The sequence below is a fragment of the Xenopus tropicalis genome, chromosome 5, assembly GCF_000004195.4.
Source record: "Xenopus tropicalis strain Nigerian chromosome 5, UCB_Xtro_10.0, whole genome shotgun sequence".
Lineage (NCBI taxonomy): Eukaryota > Metazoa > Chordata > Amphibia > Anura > Pipidae > Xenopus > Xenopus tropicalis.
This window is the reverse complement of record NC_030681.2, coordinates 93,596,807-93,621,026: the sequence shown is the minus strand read 5'-3', so window position 1 is coordinate 93,621,026 and position 24,220 is coordinate 93,596,807. Positions and strand designations below refer to the sequence as shown.

At 36.0% G+C, this 24,220-nt stretch overlaps 1 protein-coding gene and 1 long non-coding RNA gene across 4 annotated transcripts in view; one reads left to right on the top strand and one right to left on the bottom strand.

Moving 5' to 3' along the window:
- Positions 1-24,220, top strand: part of col19a1 (collagen, type XIX, alpha 1) — a 367,958-nt gene that overhangs the window by 88,695 nt on the left and 255,043 nt on the right. For all 3 annotated transcript variants that reach the window (XM_031902344.1, XM_031902343.1, XM_031902345.1), the window contains exons 8-11: positions 499-615; positions 3,747-3,809; positions 7,795-7,848; positions 16,480-16,515. In XM_031902344.1, coding sequence (XP_031758204.1) covers positions 499-615; positions 3,747-3,809; positions 7,795-7,848; positions 16,480-16,515 — 270 coding nt within the window. The remainder of the gene's footprint in view (positions 1-498; positions 616-3,746; positions 3,810-7,794; positions 7,849-16,479; positions 16,516-24,220) is intronic.
- On the bottom strand, positions 8,533-14,193 carry LOC108647685. Its single transcript, XR_001924632.2, has 2 exons — positions 14,164-14,193; positions 8,533-10,122 (listed from the first exon to the last, which is right to left on the bottom strand). It is a non-coding gene; the product is annotated as an uncharacterized LOC108647685 (long non-coding RNA).

Sequence of the window (24,220 nt, the reverse complement as noted above, 5' to 3'; positions counted from 1 at the left end):
TGGGTGTGTCCTTACAATCCCTGCCAGAAGCGCACTAGGAAGGGGATAGTCAATCACAGCCCTGCAGTCACACAAGCAAAGATGGGCTTCAGTTCCCTATCAGGTCAGCCTAGTTGCTAACTGGCTGTTATCCTACAGTGCAGTGTGCTGAGTGCGGCCTCCCCCCCTGCCCCCCCCCCCCGCACAGCCTGGGAAAAGAGGCAACAGGAAGTGGGACAGATGGGTGGGATGGGTGGGATGGGTGGGACGATTGGGTTTTTGGAGACATTTTCAATAAATCAGCCCAAAACTCCCAAAGCAAATTTCTTCTATTTTTAGATGAGTACAATTCATTGGCACAATATTGTTTTTCATAAAATATGTCCCCTTTAATGTTGTACCTTTTTATATGTTTCACTCTTTTTTTCTTTATATTCTTACTTATGTGCTCAGAATTAAGCTATTGGTGCACTAGTGACAACTATCGGCAAAACTGTAGGATGTTTTATTTCATTTTAGTGTCCGTCTCAGGAAAGCCTTCAAACCACTGCTTCAGCAATTGTATCTGAGAAGATAAATTCCCTTCAGTCGACAGATGTAGTTGCCAAAGATCAGTGCCCCTGCTTGCCATATAAGGTTGGTTTGTAACAGTTACTTTTTAACTTATAATGGTACCTATAGTTACCCATGTGTGTCAAAATCAGTTTATGCCAGATTAAGACATGCTAAAGCCAAAACAATTATAGATGACAGACTAAAGGATGATAGTATGAGAAAATATCTTCATTTATTTTACACTGCCTTTTAAACCATTTTTTCATATTAAGTAGGCCCCTTAGTGTACAGTATTTAATATCTGCCAGGCCTTTCTATTTATTTACTTTTTCGGATTGAATTGTAAGCTATATATTCTTTTAGTGATTCACTATTGTTTGGTAATAGGTGAACCATGCATTTATTTTCTGGAGCCATGAAGCAAAGTCTTTTATTACAGCATCTTTTATGTGGTGGCAAAGTGGGTTCTAGGGCAGAGGTGCCTCAATGGGTTGGACTACCTGGTTACATAGTTACATAGGGTTGAAAAAAGACCATCAAGTTCAACCCTTCCAAGTAAACCCAGCACACACCTAACCTATACTTACCAACCTATTCCAACACATACATAAACTTTATATACAACCTCTAATACTAACTATAGATATTAGTATCACAATAGCCTTGGATACTATGCTTGTTCAAGAACTCATCCAGGCCCCTCTTAAAGGCATTAACAGAATCTGCCATTACCACATCACTAGGAAGGGCATTCCACAACCTCACTGCCCTCACCGTGAAAAACCACCTACGCTGCTTCAAATGGAAGCTCCGTTCCTCTAATCTAAAGGGGTGACCTCTGGTGCGCTGATTATTTTTATGGGAAAAAAGAACATCCCCCATCTGCCTATAATCCCCTCTAATGTAGTTGTACAGAGTAATCATGTCCCCTTGCAAGCGCCTTTTAATTGGATGATTGCTATAGGTTCCTAAAAGGATTTTATGTCTCTAGGAACTCCATTGTTTTATTAATTTAAAGAATCAAGGCTTCCATCACAATGTTGCATCTGATCTGTGATGTACACAAAGAATTTTGTGTGGAAACACTACATTTTGTATCTATTATGACCTGAGCCAACTGGTTTAAAAAAAGTTTAAAGTTTATTATGTCACACAAAATTTTTTTTCGCACACATAGGTGAGAAGGAATTAGAGGGAACATGCCTTCCCTGTACAAAGGGTCCCCAATAGTGATGGGTGATGTTTTGGCAGGCATGGATTCACGGCGAATTTCCGCATTTCGCCATTGGCGAATTGTTTCGCAAAACGGATGAAAAAATACGGCGCAGAAAAATTCGCTGTGCGTCTGCCATGGGCGACAAAAGTATAGTCGCGGACGACAATTTTTTTTGAAGCACAACATTTTTGCCATTTTGCGAATCTTTTGAAAGATTCGCAAATTTTTCACCGAAGCGAAACGGGACAGATTTGCTCATCACTAGTCCCCAACTTCATTTTCTCAGAGGTAGGAGGGTTGAGAAAATAAGGAGTTCTATAAGTTGAAGCACAGGGTATTCACAATATTCACAATATTCAAAAATATTTTTATGTTCCATAAATGTGTATACAGTATAAATGAATAATATATTATTACAGAGAAATTAAAACTGAAAACATAACAGTTTTGTAAAGGGAAACAACCGTACATGTGGTACCTGTAGAATGACTGCATGGGGGTTCCACATTCCTGTTGAGAAGTGGCAAAAGGCAAAGTCACAATAAGTAAAACACATCTGTAAATAGACAGAACATCTGCAAATAACCGTTTTCTTGTGAAAATACAAGTAACATTATTGGTAAGAGCCAATAATCCCATGAATGATTACAATTAAATCCTCTGTATCATAAACAAAAACATTAAAGAAGAAAATTAGCATGAAATGCACATAGTGTTCTCTAAAATATACTATTAGGGGCTGATTTACTAACCCACGAATCCGACCCGAATTGGAAAAGTTCCGACTTGAAAACGAACATTTTGCGACTTTTTCGTATGTTTTGCGATTTTTTCGGATTCTTTACGAATTTTTCGTTACCAATACGATTTTTGCGTAAAAACGCGAGTTTTTCGTATCCATTACGAAAGTTGCGTAAAAAGTTGCGCATTTTTCGTAGCGTTAAAACTTACGCGAAAAGTTGCGCATTTTTCGTAGCGTTAAAACTTACGCGAAAAGTTGCGCATTTTTCGTAGCGTTAAAATGCGCAACTTTTCGCGTAAGTTTTAACGCTACGAAAAATGCGCAACTTTTTACGCAACTTTCGTAATGGATACGAAAAACTCGCGTTTTTACGCAAAAATCGTATTGGTAACGAAAAATTCGTAAAGAATCCGAAAAAATCGCAAAACATACGAAAAAATCGCAAAATACCGATCATTACGAAAAAAACGCAATCGGACTCATTTCGACCCGTTCGTGGGTAAGTAAATCAGCCCCTTGGTCTTTGCAAATCTTAGTTAACAGAATAACAGGCACTTGGAAATGAAATATAGCAACACTTGTAATAAAATAATGTTTTTGCAGCTGTCTGAAAAGAACATATTTTCCTTAAAATTGAACTTAAAATGTCAAAAGGGTACATGTTACATAGAAAAATGTGACTTACATAGTTACATATTAAGTTGGCTAATAAAGGTTCAGCCCTTACAAAACACACTGCACAAACAAATTAAGAGGCAGGTAAATAAAATCACTAACATGTAAGCTGCAAATTAATCCTCCCTACACACACACACTCGCAGACAATATTTCATTAGAATGCTTCTGTGCTATTATAAAACTCATTGTCAAGCAATATAAATATTCTAAATAAAAGTTGAGAGAATAATAACAATTTTGGCACTATGTGCTATTTTTATAGTAACATCATCCTTGTACAGAATGCATTATATTCCTATGCACCTTATTAACATAGAGATCCTGGTTTTACTACTTTGTAGAAACATGCATATCGTAAACATCTCCTTATCAATCCAACAATGGAAAATTATACGTATAGATCTTATGCACATAGTAAGCAGATTTGCACAGTGTACTGAAGAGGTGAATAGTAATAAATGAATAATAATGTAAGAAAATATTTGTCAAAATGTAATGCTAATTTTAAACTGGATGGTAAAGAATTATAGGCCAGAATATGAGATTTTTATCATAAGTTTTGCTGTTGTCTTATAGGGGGATCCTGGTTTGCCAGGAGTCGCAGGCCTACCAGGGCAGAAAGGAGAAAAGGGACTCCAGGTAATTATATATATACACTGTATAGTCCTCTATCAAAAGAAACACAGGATTTCTTGTCTCCTTTTTTGTAAACATTTTCTTAGGGTATCTGACTTCCTCTTTCAGAAAAATCCTTCATTCCCAGGCCAGTCTGTGCAGCTCTGTCCTCTCTCCCTTCTCCTGCTTCCCCCACCCATAAGAATTCATAAAACTCACTCTCCCCTCCCTTAGGAATGTGTGATCTGAGCTATAGGCTAGACTGCATGCAGGAGGCTGTGAAGACCAAGCTAACATGGCAGCTGCAATCTTAAACAGATAAAGCTTTTAGGACTGTTTACTCATTTATAATAAAGCTTTCTGCAGAATAATTATAGCGTTCTAGGTGGCACTAATGTGACAAATCTATTGGCAGTAAAATACCAAAATGACTTTCCTTATCCTTTAAATGTCAAGTAACAATAAAAATTACACTATTTGTGTGAAAATATTTGAGTTAGCAATTCTGGTTTTTATTCTGGCATGTTAGCCTTCAGCTCTGCTGTGTTTGCCCATGTTTTATCTGTCTTACTGGATTAGTAGAACATAATACATATTTACGGCCAATTTCCAAGTTTCTAACTAATGACAGGGATTGCCAAATACAACTACAGGTATAGGACCCATTATCCAGAATGCTCGGGACCAAGGGTATTCCGGATAAGGGGTCTTTCTGTAATTTGGATCTCCTTACCTTAAGCCTACTAAAAAATTAATAAAACATTAATTAAACCCAATAGGATTGTTTTGCATCCAATAAGGATTATTTATAACTTAGTTTGGGTCAATTACAAGGTACTGTTTTATTACTACAGAGAAAATGGAAATCAGTTTAAAAATTTTAAATTATTTGATTAAAATAGAGTCTATGGGAGACGGGCTTTCCGTATTTCGGAGCTTTCGTATAAGGGATCCCATACCTGTACTGTGCTTTCTAGAACTGGTAAGAGACTTACAAAAGGACACACGGATGGCTTATTTATCAGTTTTCTAGTTTTTAAATTTGTGAATTTTAGAGTTTTTATTTTAATTTAAACTCAAAACATTACTAAACTTGAATGTTTGCTTATTTATTAAAAAATTTGAATACAAAAAAAACCTAGTTGAACTTGAATGTGAATGTGTATGTGAAAAACTAAAATTTGTATTCTAGCCATCATTTTTGATTGTCTACAAACTCTCATAAAATTAAAAAAAAATTAAAAACTCAGATTGAAAAACCTCATAGATTTTTCATAGGATAACTCCCATTGACTTGACTGCATGATCTTGCAAGCTTTTAGATGCCCAAGTTTTAAATTTAAGTTTTTGCGGAGAAGGAAAGTAATTTTGGCATTTTACTGCCAATATATTTGCCACATTAGTGCCACCTAGAACAATATATTTATTCTGCAGAAACCAATACCATACCTGAGTAAACAGCTTTAGAAGCTTTTTTCTGTTGCTTAAGATAGCAGCTGCCATTTTAAGTAGCTTCCTGCCTGCAGCTCTAACCGTTATAGTTTAGATCACCCATTCCTAAGGGATGGGGGAGGGAGTTCTTAGCATTCTAGTGGGAGGGGGAGCAGGAGAGAGGAGAAAACTGCACAGACTCTGGCCACAGGAATTAAGAATGTTTCTGAGAGATGAAGTCAGACACTGGAACATCATGTTTACAAAAAGGAGACAAGAAATCCTTTGTTTCTTTTGATAGAGGACTTAATGCAGCATTACTGTATTTACATAGACCTTTCTGATAAAGCTTACTTAGTTTTTACCTTAATAAATATCAAGCACTGAAAACCATAATTCAAATTTGGGGGGTTTTGAGAAAAACATTTTGAATCTTGGAAAAAATTTGAACATTGATAAATCACCCCCTTAAGAGCAGATCCATTAATAACTGCAAATCACTGCAATAAGAAAATGTGACTGTGGCTTTTAATGCAATAATTCTTTTTTCACATTCTTTAAAAAATTTGAAAATCAAGGGTTTTCTTTCTGTGATTTATGTGATCACTTAAAAAGTTGTGATCCAATGCAATACAGTATATTTTTTTAAAATATACTGTATATATATTTATGGAATTGATTAATAAAAGAATCATTATGGAATCAACTGATTCAGCTTTATCACCCCAATACATTTGTATGTTAATTGATCTAATTTGATTTGATTTTAAATAAAATAGTTAATCCAATATAGATAAATTCATTTTAAATTAGCAAGAAAGAAGTTTATTCTTTGACCATAGCCTTTCTTGAAATTTGACACATATTTGCTAAATCTGACCTATTAGTAACTTCTTTAGGTGTGCTTTAATTAATTACAAATGTAACTTAGTATACTAAAAAGTTATGTATTTGCGTGAAAGGGCTCTCTATGTATGTATGTATGTATTGTGAAGGTACATAATATTCCTGTTGCAGCGCTTCCCCATTGCTTTTGTAAATGTACCTGATCTTGCTGCCTGAGATTTTAACCTTACTTTAGAGAACATTTCATTTCTTTATCCCATAAGCCTCTTTATCCTTTTTTAAATCCACCCTGTCAGCCACAGTCATAAGTTAAAATGAGCAATTATAGCCTGAACAGAGATCATAAAAGACTGTCAAGTGTATGCTTTCCTGTGAGTTATGTCCAGTAACACTGAGGTTAGTTGGCTCTTCTTGGATACATGTAGTTTCTGTCTTTGGTTTAAATATAGAAAAAAACAAACCAAAAAAACCACAAACGTTTAGATGATCTCTTTTAGAGCAAATCCAAAAAACTAAAACAATCAGATATTTAATTAAAATGACTTTTTAAATGAAAAATAATGAACTTTATTCTCAAACTTTTTTACACTTTATACTGCTGCTGCTCACTCTGTGAAGTACCTGCTATTTCTGTCTAGAGTTTCAGCAACTTAGTACTATAATATAGAGACAATGAAGTGTCCCATAACAGCATGATCCTTTCATCTACTGAAGCTAGCTGGAATGACATGCATGGGAGGATTTGAATGTCAGACACTTATTACTTAATTACAACAATCATATCAGTCCATGCATATTCTGGAGAAATATATAGAATATTTTCCCCGCGCAGAATAAATGAAAGCTACTGATTTATTGCCAGCATGTTAGTAGGATTATCACTTTGCGTGTTCAAAGAGACCTCTGAAAGTGTAACACGGTTTCTTTGCCCTTCTGTGTACTCAAATTATGTTCTTCATGTATAATGTGAGATATCTCCCATATCATTTATTAAGCAGCATTTAAAAAATCCCGTGTTGCTACAAATATACATCTGTAGCCTTCCTGTGCAGCAATCATGCAGACTGTGTTGTAAAACATAGAAAGAATATATTGTTCTATGAATAGGGATAAAAGAGAAGACAGGTGGTTTAATCCATTTAGCCTGGAATGCTATCCTGAATCCATAGGGCATTATGCTCACTATGGAGTAGGTTAGTACAATAGGAAACTTTGAAAAGGAAAGATAATTATAAAAATGATCAAAATTATAAATGTATTCAGTCAGGGCTTGTGGACTCATGAATCATTTTCTAGACAGTAACCAAGATTATCACGGGTTTATGTAATTAGGATAAGTAAATTGGATATGTCTCTTGTTTTCTTCACAAAGTTCTAAACATAAATTTAAAGTGGTAAAGGAGACAGCAGCACATGCCTCAGATTCAAAAGGATATATGGCAGAATAGATATTGCATCAATTTACAGTGATTATAAATATACCTCCCTTAGTCAAACAAACAAAAAGTTTTCCTCAAAATAGAGTAGCCTGGGAATTGTAGCAATGCCAAGCAGGCGGGCTACTGTATCCCTTTGATTTAAACAAACAATTTTTTTGACTTTCAGCGCAGTCCTATGTGACCAACAAGGATAAGTTTCCATGCTTAGATTTTGTCTATTGTGTTGATGTCTGCAACATAATGTTTAGACCTTGCAAATTTTTATGCAGCATTCTGTGTATTGTGCCTTGTAGGGTGAGAATGGAACTAAAGGGGATATTGGTATTCCTGGACAGATTGGCGAAAAGGTAATTATGAGACATATGTCATTGTTTATAATATTATTATATTAATTATAATTATCATATTTGCATATAATTTTTAAAATTGTCATTAAGGATAATATAAAATGTATTGGAGTGGGATTTGTTATCTGGAATGTTTGGGATCTGGGGTTTTCCAGATAAGGAATCTTTCTGTAATTTAGATCTCCACATGTTAAAGGGTACATTTAGCAAAGTGTGAAATTAGAGCTCACCACCTTAACAGTCCAATGTTCTCTATTTATTTCTATGCAATTTTGAAAGGGTATTTATCAATGGGTGAAAGCAAGAGTTCACTATCTGATAAATAGGCCTCTAAAAATCCCATAGAAATGGACAGAAAGTGGTGGAATTTTACTCTGGTGAGCTCTAATTAAAACTGACCCTAAGAAAATAACCATTATCAGTAAAATCATTTTTGAAATGAGAAATTTTGAGAATTATTTGCTTAAAATTAACTCTGTGGGAGATGGCCATCCTATAATTTTGAGCTTTTAGAAGTAGCAAGTTTCTGGATAATGTATTCCATACCTGTGTTAAAAAACATGGATTTTTTTGTTTAGGAAGAATGGGAAGCAGGGTTGACATGAAGGCAGAACTGGCATATATGATTTGCAATTGGTTTTCATTATATATATTTTTTTTAAATTTTTGAATTATTTGCCTTACTCTTCTGCCTCTCTTTGCAAAGGCAACCTCAGGTTCAAGTTTTCCTTAAAGCTATACCATAACTCTAATCACCATCTTAAAAAGCAGCGCTTGAACCATCTTGCCTCTTTAACTACCATCTTTATTCCAAAGCTGCCTTTTAAACTTTCTGGTGTGTATTATGTTCTGGGATTACTAATTACCTACACACCTATAATCTGCTGGTAAATTTGAGGCAGACTTTACAGAAACATCACTAGTGAAATCTATTGGTTTTTCCTATACAGTATTTGCATATGTGCATAGGTGTCCCTTTTTCTCTGAACAACTGAAACTTTATACTAGCTGACCTGCATGTCTCCTACCTTTTCCCCTTCAGCTATGCCTCGCAGTGATTAGTCGCCCACAATAAATTTCTGCTACTGCAAGCGGCTAATCTCTCCTAAATGCCTTTCCACTGGCAACAAAGGGAATCGCTGGTAGAAAGGCCTACGCATCACATTGGTTTTTTGAAGTCGCTCAAATTTACTCCTGCAGGCAAAGTTCAATGGGCAATTAAATTCACTATGCAGTCACTGTCTAATGAAGAATATTACAATTCAATATGTGAATTGTTATTATTATGTGTGCAAATTATTTTTATGTTTGTGACTTTTATTACATGTCACCATTAGTTTTTTAAGTCTTTGCAAAGTGAAATCTGGCTCTCCTCCCTAAGTAAAACTGTTTTATTCAACCAATTCAATGAAAAGTCAAAGTTTTCACTAATGGGAAATGTTGTTTGCACTAAAATGGGTGTCACTGTCCGTGCACAATCTGCTCCATCTCTAAATTAAAAAGTCCTAACATTCTAATGTAGAATGAGCAATAATTATATAGGTATTGTTTCTAACATAGCATTAGTGAGAGAGGAACCCTAACTAGATTTTTGGACAGGAGTCCCAGGTTCACAATTATCTGGGTACAATTGTGCTAAGATTATTACAGCAAGGTATAAATATAGGATGGGGTGTGACAGTTACAAAGCACTATTACCTGCTAATATAAATGTAAATGTATTATGCAAATGACTTATTCTGAAAGCAGCTATCACAGGACTGCCAATTCTGCAAAGATGTCTTGGCTGTTTAGGACTGCATAATGTAGCTAACTGGCCTGGAATGTGCAGTGATATATCTAAATGCAAATGATTTCCAAGTATTTATGTGCTAATAAGGAAACAGGAGTATCATACAGTCCCAAATGTAAAAGCATATTATAAATATTATGTTCTTAGATAAATCCAGGAGGCCAGAATTCGATTTGTATGATCAATGCAGACATTTCTGAATATGCTCTCTTCATCTACTTTGAGCCTTGTAAAAATATTTTTCTCATTTTGATTTACTTTATTTCCTATTCATGTTGCAGTAGTGGGGATTCCCCACGTAATGTTCTTGGCTCAGATTTTCCTCTGCTTTTGCCAAAGCATGGCATGGGTTCCTGCAGCAAGCATGAATCAGTACCCAGGCCGACAATGAAGCTCCAGAGATGTATTTATGCTGTAGAACTGTCTTCCATCAAAGCAGCAAATTGTGTGATGTTGTTCCAACAGGCATATAAACAATCTGCCTATAATTTTTAGAATAGAACAATATTTTACAAACCAGTATGCAACATCATAATAAGCCTAAATCACAAGCCCTCTGTGTATTTACCCAAGGCTTAGTCAATTGTTAAAATATCAAATACATTTTTTTTGTTTCAGAAAAAATGACAAGACAAATTAAGTACTTTGTAGAAATTAAACATACATAAATGATGAAAAAATATATTTTCAAGGCCTTCTTGATTCATTTTTCTTTTCATTCCAGTACATTTCGAGATAAAAACAATTGCTTTATACATTTTTGCATGTTTCTTTTTTAAATGCAATTTCCTTTAAATAGCAAACCAGATGAAGCTTGCATGAAATTGGGTTAGAAAGATACACAGTTCATTGTTTTGCCAGTAGTATCTGTGTTTGCAGCTGTGCAATGCCTTAGTAAACTTAGGGATTATAGAGGAAATCCAGTGGCATTCAAATAACTGCTTGAGACTTTTAAGTTTTGCCAGTCACAAGTTAGCAGGAGATATGTGAGGTCAATTGATTATATAAAGGAATCTGCCACATTACTTTTCTGTTGGCTTCCAGACAATAAAAGCTGGAGAAAAAGACCAACCATTTTGTATATATGGTATGCATATAGCTGTGATTAGTTGTCAGATCTGTATGAATATAGATCAAGAGAACATTTAATGTACTCTATATTTCCTTTTAGAAATGGAAAATATTAAAGTGATACTGGCATGTAAAAATAGGATCCCATTGTATTCTTTATAGAAAATACTGTGCTGAATTTGCAGCTTTTATATACAGACTCATTGGGTGGCTTGAGTGACAGGGGGAATTGCTATGTGGCCAGTGCAGTGTCTCCTGCCTGTTATAGGTTAGCTTTGGAAGTGTGCACAGAAGAACAATATGATTTCCACCCAATCAAACTTGCTGCAAAGGAACAGATAAGTGTAAAAGTGAAACTGAGTAAATATTCTATGCGAAATAAAAAATGTTTTCAATATATTTAGTTAGCCAAAAATGTCATCTATAAAGTCTGGAGTGAACAGATATCTAGCATAATAGCCGGAACACTACTTCCTCTTTTACAGCTATCTAAGGGGGTTACTGTATGTAATTAAAGGCATTAAGTTTGTCCAGGAGCAGTAACCCATCACAAACAATAAAATGTTTGCTTTTAAACAGGTGACCAGTAAATGCTACCTGCTGATTGGTTGCAATGGGTTATTTCTCCTAGGCAAACTTTGTGCCTTTTATTACATAACGCCCTAAGTTGTTAGCAGTTAGTAACAAATCAGTGATTTGAGCGTGGGCCATATGGGACATAACTGTTCAGTTAGTTTGCTTCTGAATCTGACCTGTATTCTCACAGACTAGCTGAACAGTTATGTCCCTCAAGTCGCTGGTTAGAGAGCTGAAAGCAGGAAGTAGTGTTCTGGCCATTATGTTAGATATCCACTTACTCCAGCCATTTCAGATTACATTTTTGCCTAACTAACTTTATTACAAATATTTTTTTTTTCACACAGCCTATCTATTTATCCAGTTTTACGTTGACACTGAACTGTTCCTTTAAGGTTGCAGTAAAAAAAATAGTCTCCCGTGAAAAAGAAAATGTTTAAGCCAGATACAACCTAATGGCTATTTAGCATTGAAAATACAGTGGCGCCATCGTTTTGAAGGTTAGTTTCTAAAACAGACCTGCAATCCACTGGACAAAATAACTAATCTATATCTGGGGTCAGAAACAGACCTGTGATAATATCAGTGCAAGCTTTTTTCAAAGTGTGTTCATTACTGCTTGGATAGATCGTTATATCCAACTGTAGACATTATTGATGAGCGAATCTTTTAGGAAAATCTACCCTACCAAAATGTGTTTTACCTCAACCCGGGTGCTCCCTTTTTTCAATCTATGATCCACCTGTATCCAGGTCTGGGTCTCTGATCTAGACAATCCCTTTGTATGCTGTGTATGACTGCTCCATTCTGCCCTACCCCACTGGACACTGTAAAAAGTAAAATGTGAATGACAACTAATTCTGCCCATTCTAACTAGGAGATAGTATGATAAATGACATTACATGCTTTGCACTCCATTGGATTTTGGAGTAACCTGCACTTTAGCTCTGAAGCTCTGGATGTGGGTTAGAAAGCTGGGGAAAGTAATCAGGAGCCTGGCAGTCAACTCAAAATTCATAACTCTTCTGCCCAAATTAGGAGGGTTGTACAGAATGTTGATTTGTAACTGCATCTTTTCTCATTTTAATATTTAAACCAAATTTCACAAGAATGTTCTTCTTACTGTATGACCTTATTCATGTGCCGTCACACGTCAAAAATCATATCTGACTCTAGGAAATGTTTGCTTGCATTAAGGTACAGTTTTACATCAAAGTAGTGATTCCCCCTGCTCTTTAATTGGGAAAAAAAATATTTAGCTCTTTATTTTTTTAAAGTTTCTGGCCCTTTAAGTCCTCTTTTCTACTCAGAGGAACCGGTTGTTCATATGGGCTCTCTGACAGTAAAGCCCTAAGATGGTATGTAAAAAGAAGAAGAAATCAGAAGTGGTGCCCTCACCCTGTCCTCACCCTATTTTTCCAGGAAATAGGGCAATTAGTTGATGCTTTTATTTTTTGCGGGCTGCTGTAAATATACAATGGCTAGAAAACAGCTGCAATAATGGAAACCACTAAAAAGCTCAGGCCTCAATTCAACCCACCCTTACTGAAAGCAACGTATTTTACTTGTCTGACTTTACACTTCTATTAACTCCAATGTGTTTGCTTTAAAAAAAATAGCTAAAAAAATAAATCATTTTAATTTATTCACCTTTCCTTAAAGATGATATATAATGTAGTTTTTATTGTATAAATGCCTGTATTTACATTCACTACTGTAAAAGGTGATTTGTTCACTACCATATCAACATGCCCTTTGCTTAAGACTTCAGTAGTTCTACAAGAAAAAGATTTACAGCTAAGGCATTTTGCTAAGATCATTTGGTATGCGCTTTTGCTGCATGCTTTCTGTAGGCTGTATATCTAAGGAAAAATGGGACCTTGTTTTATAGCTGTAGACCTGTTCAGTGTATTGGCAAACAGATGTATGTTCTGTTAAGTACTTGTAGAATCAAGGAACAAAAGAATTGTCTTTGTAACATTGCCCATTGCCTACTGAGTTATGTCTAAACATCTCCTTATGTCTCTATAAACCATACTCGTGAAGCATAAACACTGTCTGCAGAACAGCAAACTGTGGTTTACCAAAGCACTTGTAGTACTGGAATGCAGCAGCCAGACTTTATAATCTCCCTCTAATCTTGTTTAAAGAACACTATTGTCAAAATAAACATTTCACGTATTGCTTTACTAGTCTAGAAAAAAAAGTGTTTGACTATAATTTTTCTTTAAAGGTTCAGATTTAGTTTGTCAACCCTGTCTTCTTAAATTGCAAAGGGAGGGGAGGTATGCTCCACTTGAGTTTCTTTATTATATAAAGATGGACTGTATTTTATATTATATCAAGTTTTTGGCTCAGCCAACTATCATGGTGGTGTAAAAGACAATGTCAAGTCAGGTTTCAGCTATCTGCCTGTTCTTCATGCTACTTTTAGCCATGGCTTGACCTTTGGTTACTTCAGTACTTCTTGAATGAGAATTTAAAAATTGCCCCTGAGGTGAGCTGACCATAGGTGATATGGCTATATGTGAAGGAGTCTTTAAATGTTAATTTTACTGGCCAGTAACTCATTAATTCAGTAATTTATTATTTGTGTAAATAGCTATGTGTATAATCTGTATATATATGTGGTATATATGTGTGGAAAGTACAAACTGTGCAACAGTGTTAGCTTTGGGTAACAAACTGAGGCCTATTTTGTTTGGAACATGTGCTTCAGCTGTGCTGGAAGTATGTTTTAAATGGTGCTGAAACTACTGCTTATAGAAAGCTAGGTTTACCATAAGTGTATATAAAAGGGTGTGCATAAAACTACTTTGTTTCTATACATAACATTGCAATTGCATGTATAAAGTAAAGTTGAATAAAGCACTTACCTGGAGCTCTCAGAGAAGCCACTTCCTAAAGGGGTGGGCAGCCTCTCTGAATGAATATTTATAGAGTAGATGCTGACCACCGGGGGCAGCATAGAGCAGTTTGGAGGCTATAAAAGCTGCAGACTGGTTTCTTTTGGGAGTCTGTGTTAAGCCTTTGTAAAAGGTAGTTATAGAGTACCAGGAGTGTGCTTGGCCCCCTGCTGGTACAAGTTGGCATTGCACCATTGAAAACTTTTTTTTCTGCATGTGATAAAAAAAATAAAGCACAATTTCCACTCAAGATCTGTCTGGCTACTGAACCTGCACACGCCCAGTGACACTATAGATGAATCACGCAGTTACACAAGGAAAAGTAGTTTGCTGAGGCTCAGTGGAATTGGGTGGTTTGGGTGAAACTTGTATGGTATTGTGTGTAGCGTGGGTGGAATGGGGGTGAACCAGCTGGAGTTATTTGGTTCGATAGGTGGCTCATTTAACCTGCAACACACAGGGGCTGATTCACTAAGGTAGGAATCTGAATCATGAAATCCAATCATTTCTGATGATAGCAAATGTCACGAAAATTCTTTTTGTTTGAATACGGAAATTTCATAGTTAGATCCGAAAGTTCTGAAATTTTCATATTGAAACATATCTGAATGATCATAAACGGCGGGCAAACCTTGCGACTTTGCATGATTTTGGAAGCCTCCCATAGGACTCAATGGCACTAAGCAGCTCCAACCTGGCCCAAGGAAAGTCACGATACCGAAGCTTGAATGAATCCAAAACTTTCATATATGATTTTGTTGCGCAAATTTTCACGCAAATTGTTGCAAAGTACGATAAGTTGTGCAAATTAATGAAAAAATTGCAGAAAATATGCAGTTTTAAAACTTAGAAACAATACAAATTTTTTGTATTCGGACTCAATTGTACATTGATGAATGTGCCCCAGAGACTCACTGCTGGTGAGCAAGCTGCTGCTTTACTACACAGACTCATTACTGATGAGCGTGTTGTTGGTTATTGAAAGCCAACTAGTGGTATTCTGGCAACAGATATTGCTTCTACCTCTGATACTAGTGGGTGATGTGCTGGTTTAGCAGTACCTCCCATGACCACCTAGGCACACCAGTGTATATTAGGTGATTAATTTCACTTGTGATACACAAACTTACCCTTGATGAGTGCATTATTTGCTTTATAACCACTTTATTTACCACTCATGACAAGGAGACAAGGAGGTAATTTATTGACACTATAAATGCAAATGCAAGTGTGCCAATATGTGGTACCTTGCACTAAAAAATTTTGGCATGAGAAGAGTTTCGGTGAGAGCAAGGAAGCCCTATTCTTACCGCCTGCCATAGGCTCTGTTGCAGTCTGTGGCTCCCAGTGCTTCCTAATGGCGTGCATCTCCCCTTGCCTGCACCTTATGATTACAGTGTTGCTAAATGCAGGCACTGGTTTTATGGAACAAAAGTAGGTATCTACTTTTTTTGCACATTTTGGAGACCACAATGGTGGATTGCACCTGTTTTTGCACTATACACCCTGCTTTGCAACACTTTTGAATATGTAGAAAAGCTTATTAAAGGAGATAATGTAAAAGTTATCTAGAGTAGCCTATTAAACAGTGCAACATTGTCCATTTAGGGCTTCCAAGTTCCTAGGGATATCAGAATTCTTCCATTTTGGTTCTTATCAAGGATCCAAGTTACACGAGTTTGATTCTTCCTTGTCTTTTCTATGATTTAATATCTCAGTACTGGCCTTCTCATGTTTCTGTAGCCTTAAAATGACAGATTTGATTGAAGTCAAATGTGACTGATATTTCTGACAGCTTGATGTGAATAAATTGCCTACAGCTATATGCGTATGAAGTTGATAAAAGCAAAGTTTTACTAGAGACTCTAAACAATTATTCAATTTCACTTTTTTTCTCTTGAAAAAAAAAAAACAGTGTTGTACAATACTATAAAAATGAAGAGTAAATGTCCACCTTTACGCTGTCATTACCCTACAGAATGAAAGCATGCAAGGATAATAACAATGCATGGGTTAAAGATGATATAAAGTTAGCACCAGCATTATATTAATCATTGTATTGTAACATGCTATGGCTGTGCAGTATTTTTATTTTTTAGGCAGCCCTTTGCAGTGCAACTCTTACCATACCTTCAACTTTTTAAAACTCTTTGTAGAAGTACTATGATCCTTTACCCAAGAATTTATGTGACCTTGACCCCATACTCCACTTGAAAGTATTGGGCGAGGGGTCATGGGATGAGTAAGGAAAGTATTCAAATTAATTAGTATGTTTTTTGTTTGTAGGGAGAAGAAGGTACAAGTGGATCCACTGGACTAAAGGTAAGATGGGAAAATGACTTTATACTTGTTTAATTTATGTTATAAATAGAGTTCAGGGTATCTATAGAGCAGCCATTTTTGCAACAATGAACAATTAAAGGATGAGCTCTAATATTCTAGGGCATTAAATAGTCTGCATTAATTTTGGTCAATTTAGTGGTACTCCAAATAAATGTATATTTAAATGTGTATCATTATTTGGGTGCATTGGTTACATATAGGAATATTTACAATACTCAAATTAAGTTAATCAAGTTTTATTTTAGCATGCAAACTGAATGAGAATGAGTAGCATAATTCACAATTCAAGCATAAAACATGCACCTTTCAAGATTATTCCTGATCATTCCTTGGCGAACACAAGCTACTAAATAGGTGTATTGTACCATACTTACCATTATTTTCCTTTCCTGGACAACTCCATGCCAGCACTTACTAGGTATAGCCCCACCCCACTGCTCCTTTCAGTAGGGCTCTCCCAAGACCTTTAAAAGCCCAAGCCTTCCCCTATTCATAAATGTGAAGGAAATCTATTGACATGCTGTGGTCCAGGAAAGGAAAACCACAGGATGTATGATATAATTTAATTAATCATTTCTTCCCCCCTGTCCAACTCCATGTCAGCAGTTACTGGAATGCACCCTTGCACCCTAGGCAAACCAGTTTGGCACAGTCACATGGAGGGAGTGATAAATAGTAATATAAATGAACTTCTTACTCACAAGCATATAATACATGTATATACTGTATATATATAGTGGCCAATTGGCAGTGAAGGAACCAGACAGGCTTCAGCTCAGTGCTTAAACAGGTTTTCTCATTACAATATGCCAGTGATACCCAGGCAAAACTACTTTAAGAAAGCACTCTAAGCTGGAGGTTACCAATGGAGGATACAAACATGCCCTGCATTGTTAGCATGGCACAATTATCTCGATCCTACAAGGATGGCACATGGTCACAATAAAAGTTTTCATGGATTAGTCCTAGAACCATTACCTACAGTGGAGGAAATAATTATTTGACCCCTCACTGATTTTGTAAGTTTGTCCAATGACAAAGAAATGAAAAGTCTCAGAACAGTATCATTTCAATGGTAGGTTTATTTTAACAGTGGCAGATAGCACATCAAAAGGAAAATCGAAAAAATAACTTTAAATAAAAGATAGCAACTGATTTGCATTTCATTGAGTGAAATAAGTTTTTGAACCCCTACCAACCATTAAGAGTTCTGGCTCCCACAGAGTGGTTAGACACTTCTACTCAATTAGTCAACCTCATTAAGGACACCTGTCTTAACTAGTCACCTGTATAAAAGACACCTGTCCACAGAATCAATCAATCAAGCAGACTCCAAACTCTCCAACATGGGAAAGACCAAAGAGCTGTCCAAGGATGTCAGAGACAAAATTGTAGACCTGCACAAGGCTGGAATGGGCTACAAAACCATTAGCAAGAAGCTGGGAGAGAAGGTGACAACTGTTGGTGCGATTGTTCGAAAATGGAAGGAGCACAAAATGACCATCAATCGACCTCGCTCTGGGGCTCCACGCAAGATCTCACCTCGTGGGGTGTCAATGATTCTGAGAAAGGTGAAAAAGCATCCTAGAACTACACGGGAGGAGTTAGTTAATGACCTCAAATTAGCAGGGGCCACAGTCACCAAGAAAACCATTGGAAACACATTACACCGCAATGGATTAAAATCCTGCAGGGCTCGCAAGGTCCCCCTGCTCAAGAAGGCACATGTGCAGGCCCGTCTGAAGTTTGCCAATGAACACCTGAATGATTCTGTGAGTGACTGGGAGAAGGTGCTGTGGTCTGATGAGACCAAAATAGAGCTCTTTGGCATTAACTCAACTCGCTGTGTTTGGAGGAAGAAAAATGCTGCCTATGACCCCCAAAACACCGTCCCCACCGTCAAGCATGGGGGTGGAAACATTTTGCTTTGGGGGTGTTTTTCTGCTAAGGGCACAGGACAACTTATTCGCATTAACGGGAAAATGGACGGAGCCATGTATCGTGAAATCCTGAACGACAACCTCCTTCCCTCTGCCAGGAAACTGAAAATGGGTCGTGGATGGGTGTTCCAGCACGACAATGACCCAAAACATACAGCAAAGGCAACAAAGGAGTGGCTCAAGAAGAAGCACATTAAGGTCATGGAGTGGCCTAGTCAGTCTCCGGACCTTAATCCAATAGAAAACCTATGGAGGGAGCTCAAGCTCAGAGTTGCACAGAGACAGCCTTGAAACCTAAGGGATTTAGAGATGATCTGCAAAGAGGAGTGGACCAACATTCCTCCTAAAATGTGCGCAAACTTGGTCATCAATTACAAGAAACGTTTGACCTCTGTGCTTGCAAACAAGGGTTTTTCCACTAAGTATTAAGTCTTTTTTTGTTAGAGGGTTCAAAAACTTATTTCACTCAATGAAATGCAAATCAGTTGCTATCTTTTATTTAAAGTTATTTTTTCGATTTTCCTTTTGATGTGCTATCTGCCACTGTTAAAATAAACCTACCATTGAAATGATACTGTTCTGAGACTTTTCATTTCTTTGTCATTGGACAAACTTACAAAATCAGTGAGGGGTCAAATAATTATTTCCTCCACTGTATTTGTCAGGCCCCCAAAAAAACTCTAAACAAGAAGCAGAAGGACACAAAAACACTGGGCAAGAGATGGCGTTTTAATGTTTTAGAGAGGGTCCTTCTTGTAAGAACATTCTAGTGAGGTGTGCTATACACATTAAGAGCCGACATTGAGGTAGGAAGAGTAAAATCTGTTGTCTGATATTTTTGCTGTAAAGTTTAATGTGGGGCATGTGCAGAGGCTTTGATTTTGATATTGACCAAGGCAATGCCATGGATGACATTCTGATTGCCTGGCAGGTATTCCATTTAAAGAGTATGTAACATGCTGGTGATATAAAAGAAAATATAAAAATACCCCACAATTCATTTGTGTATTTGAGACTCTATTTATAAAGTTAATGGAACAAGATATTTGTCAGACTGTTTTTGCATTAACAATTGAAAACACTTAGATGTAATTGACTGTCTTACTTCATTCGTTTTGCTTTTTAATGCTGCCTTTTACAAAGGAGGTTTCTGTTACACAACTGTAAGTTCTGCCTATAAATAGCATTATATGACTCAGGAAATTGATCTCTTGAGAGGCTGAGAAAATTCTTGTGTTGCCTGCTTAAATGGGCAGGAAGCTTCAACAAAATAAATACTGTGTGGCAGCTAATAACAGAAGGCCAGTACAGCGATCAATTAATACGTCAAGGATACAACATATACTATTTCTCCCCTATAAAAGGAAATTTGCATTCCTAACAGATGATATTGAAAAGTGCAAAACTGTTCAGGACTTTTTAAAGACTTTTTGTTGTTTTTTTTCTTCTAAATGTCCTTAAATTACAGTTCCAAAAAAACACCATGTCATGGGAAAAAAGTGAAATCCCACATTTTTTAGATTCCCCTGCAGGCGACCCCAGTGCCAGATGTAATCAAAACAGCTTCTAGAAATATAATGATTTGTTTTTAATATACTGTTTTGGTAAACAGCCTCGAGAAATTGAGAAACCTGTTTATTTTGTTTGTGGGTATTACCATGAGACCCTGTAAACTTTTTATTGGAAAAAAAAGAACAAAAAACAAGCAGGCACACAACACAGAAAGCCATTTTTGCTTTGTTCATTGATTCTAGACCTGGGAAAGGATGTTTACAGTTTCTCAGTCACATTTCAGCTACATGCTTGGGAAACAATCCATGTATGTATCTGTTTCAATTTTCCTATGTGCTTGATATGATTGTTCATCTCCATTGGTAAATTGGGACAGTGTTGTTTATGTAGAAATGCCACTGTTTCACAGGAATTGTGTCCAGCATGGCTGCCTCATACCTGTTTATTTTGCATTGTATTTTACCTTATACAGATTAAAATAAGAACGTCTATGTAAATATGTACATAGGCAAGGAACTCTATACCAACCTAGTTTACTGTCTTTCAAGGGACAATAAATCAAAAATATTAGGTTTAAAACAACAAAATGTCTTTATCTTACATATCACTTGTAACATTTCGGCCCACATTAGGACCTTTATCAAGTTCCTAAGTGATATAGATTGTAAGCTGTACGGGGCAGGGACCTCCATCCTCTTGTGTCTTTGACTCTTAACTTATTGCAACTGTGTCTTGTATTTATTGTTACACTTTGTATTCATCTATTATTATCTTAATAACCCCCTGTTTGTATTAATGTATTCTACTGTACAGCGCTGCGTACATAAGTAGCACTTTATAAATACAGATATACATACATACATACATACATACATATGTGAAATAAAGACAGTTTGTCATTTTAAGTGTTATACAGAGAGTGCTGGTCCTTACCAAACCTATTTTTTTTTACTGTGAACCTCAACAGAACTTTTGGAAACAAATGTAGGCACACTTTCTTATATAAACATATATATATATATATATATATATATATATATATATATATATATATAGCAAGACAGTGAGCCGCACACGCAGGGAATTTGTTCAAAAAATAATAAATTTATTTAAGAAAAGAAATCCAACGTTTCGAGCACCAACTGTGCTCTTCCTCAGGGACAAACCATATATATATAGGAGGCAGAGAGAAGCACAACCTAACAAAAGACAATTACAAAAGACAATTTATAAAAATCCAATCCAAACTTCATGGTTTGTCCCTGAAGAAGAGCACTGTTTGTGGATTTTTCTAAATAAAAATGTTTTCTCTTTATATCAAGTCCCAGTGTGCGTGGTACCCTCTCTCTATATATTATATATATATATATAACCAGACGGTTGCACTCTGCTTTAATTATATACCAAGGTGCTCGCTAAAAACATAACACAACATACCAAAAAGGCCAGCAACAATGGGATTTCTGTGCAAATAAAAAAAATATATTTAAATGTTTATATACAGGCTGTATATACACATTTCTATATTTTTTTTTTATTTGCACAGAAATCCCAGTGTTACTGGTCTTTTTGGTATGTTATATATATGTGTATATAAATACCTATAGAAAGGACCAGCAAACCAAGTTACATCAATAAAGGTCCCAGGAGGGACCGAAACGTTGGATCACACATTGAATAAAAAGAAGATATTGATGTGACTTGGCGTGCTGGTCCTTCTTTTAGGTATTTACATGTTTTGACCTAGCACCTACTTATTGCACCAGTTTAGAATTCGGATACACAATTTGACTTCATATAATATATTATTTTGTATGTATTTCTCTATCACCAAAGTGTGGTGTAACTCAAAGTCAAAGAAATGCCTGAATTTGCATAAATATTTGCAAATTGCAATTTATTTTATTTATATAGTGATTTTCTACACTTATAAATGAATCTCAGTGTCTTTGTCTACTTTATCCATTTGATCTTGACATCTAGGTGGGCATTTACTAAAGTTTTTTTTTCACGATTAATATTTTATTGTGCAGAATACATTTTTATCAGGAAAAAGAGAAAAACTTGTGTTTTTGTGATTTATTATGCAACAACATTGGGACAAACCCGAAAGAAAAAACATGTCATCTAAAAGACAATGGCAGGTGTCCTTTTTACAACTGTTTTTTTTTTTTGCTTTACGGTTTTAGAGGTTTTCAGGTTTCTTTGACGCTTACATTTGCGCAACAATACGAAAAAGTTGCAGTTTTCACATTCTTTCCTCATCTTTTTTAGTCATACTCATTCAGTTTGGATCTTTTAATAAATGACTAGACATTCATGGTTTTAGTATCATGGTTGTATTATGTATTGGTTTAAAAAAACTTGAAAACCACTAAAATCAGAATGTTAATAAATCTGAAGTGCTTAGGTATATAATAACAAATGAGCACCTTTTTCCAACTGAACTAACTATTGCAAACTGGAGCTGGAGCCAGCTGAATTTGTATAGTACAGGTATAGAATCTATTATTCAGAATGCCCAGGACCTGTTTTTTTCCAGATAATGCATCTTTCCATAATTTGGGTCATTAGTCTGCTAAAAATCATTTAAACCAAAATTAAACCCAAAAGCATTGTTTTGCCACCAATATGGATTCAGCTTAGTTGGGATCAAGTTCAAGGCACTTACAGAGAAAAAGAAAATCACTTTTAAAAATTATAATTATTTGCTTAAAATTAAGTCTATGGGAAATGGCCTTTCTGTAACAGGTTTTAGTATAATGTTATACCTGTATCTCATGATACCTGTATATGGCATTACGGTCACCCTATTTAGCTTCCTTATTGTAGCTTATAGCTAGAGATTCATTCATTCCAACTAATGCTAGTCCCTAGGTTAGTGTCTAATGCAAAAGTACATCGACTTACACAACTAAGGAGCCTTTTATGAGAAGGAAGCTCCAAGCTCTTGCTGTCCCTTTGTTGTATCTCACTTTTAGCTAGCAGAGACAGACCAGGTGAACACTGGAGGAACAAAGCATTAATATTAAAAATGGAGCTCATCGTATTACTGATATAAAGAATGTGAGAAAATGTAACAGACTTTCAGAAGCACTGCCTGACTATTTCACATAGTCAGGCAATAAAGGTAGATGAAAAACAAAAACAGACATTAAGGCACAGTTTGTAGGCATTTTGACAGTAGGCCTTGGTAAGTCTGATAAAAAGTTTCTATTGAAATTCACGTCACTTCATACTGCCCCAAGATTTTTATCCTTTTATCCTTTTCTTGTTATGAAGGATACAGAAAGTATATCCAGGTCTTTTTTCTTGTTTTATTGCTTATTTCTTCAGATTTTGACATGTTAAATTCATGAAATGTATAGCACCCGGCAAACCTAGTAATATAATTTAAAAGGATTTCACCCACAGTATATGGGTTCAGCACAGCACTACAGCAAGATGTATGGACAGCAGTGAAAAATGAATCCAACTATAAACATGAAATGTACATTTCATAATACATATATTTATAAATATAAACTAGTGTTGTTTACTTGCATTATTCAGTTTGGTGGAAGGAGTCTCTGGGGGTCATTTACTACATACAGGGGAGGGAGCAAAGTGCAAAAGCACAGGTGCAATCCATCATGTCTTTTTAACTTTGCACCCTGTCTACACATAGAAACATTAGAGCAGAATCTCTGCGCTCTAAAACACAGTGCAGTGACCTCCATTCCCAAATAAATAAAGCACTGCCTGTATTCAGAAGTGCTGTATTCATAAGGGGCGAATGAAATGCAACAATACTTTACAGGGACAAGTGCTATCAGTTCAAATAACATTAAGCTCCCATGGTGCTATAGTTCTGCATACCTTGGGCCCAGACTCATGTGTTATTTTATGTTCTAAATTGATCAAAATAGTCCAGAAAAAAGTCAAAAAGTCACCACAGTCAAAGGGGGGCTTACATACCTATGACTAATTGGCAGATTTATTAATGCTCAAATTTAAATTTTAACGCGATTCAAGTTTTTATGCACTAAAACTTTCAAACTTAAAACTTGGAACTTTGGCATCTAAAAGCTTACAAGGTCATGTAGAAGTCACTGGGAGCCTTACTAGGCATACTAGGCAAAATTTAAACTGTGTATTCAATTAAATCAGCGGTCCTCAAACTGCGCCCCCCCCCAGGTGAATTTACCCGGCCCCCGTTGCATCCTCACCCCTGGTAGCGGACAATCCTTTGC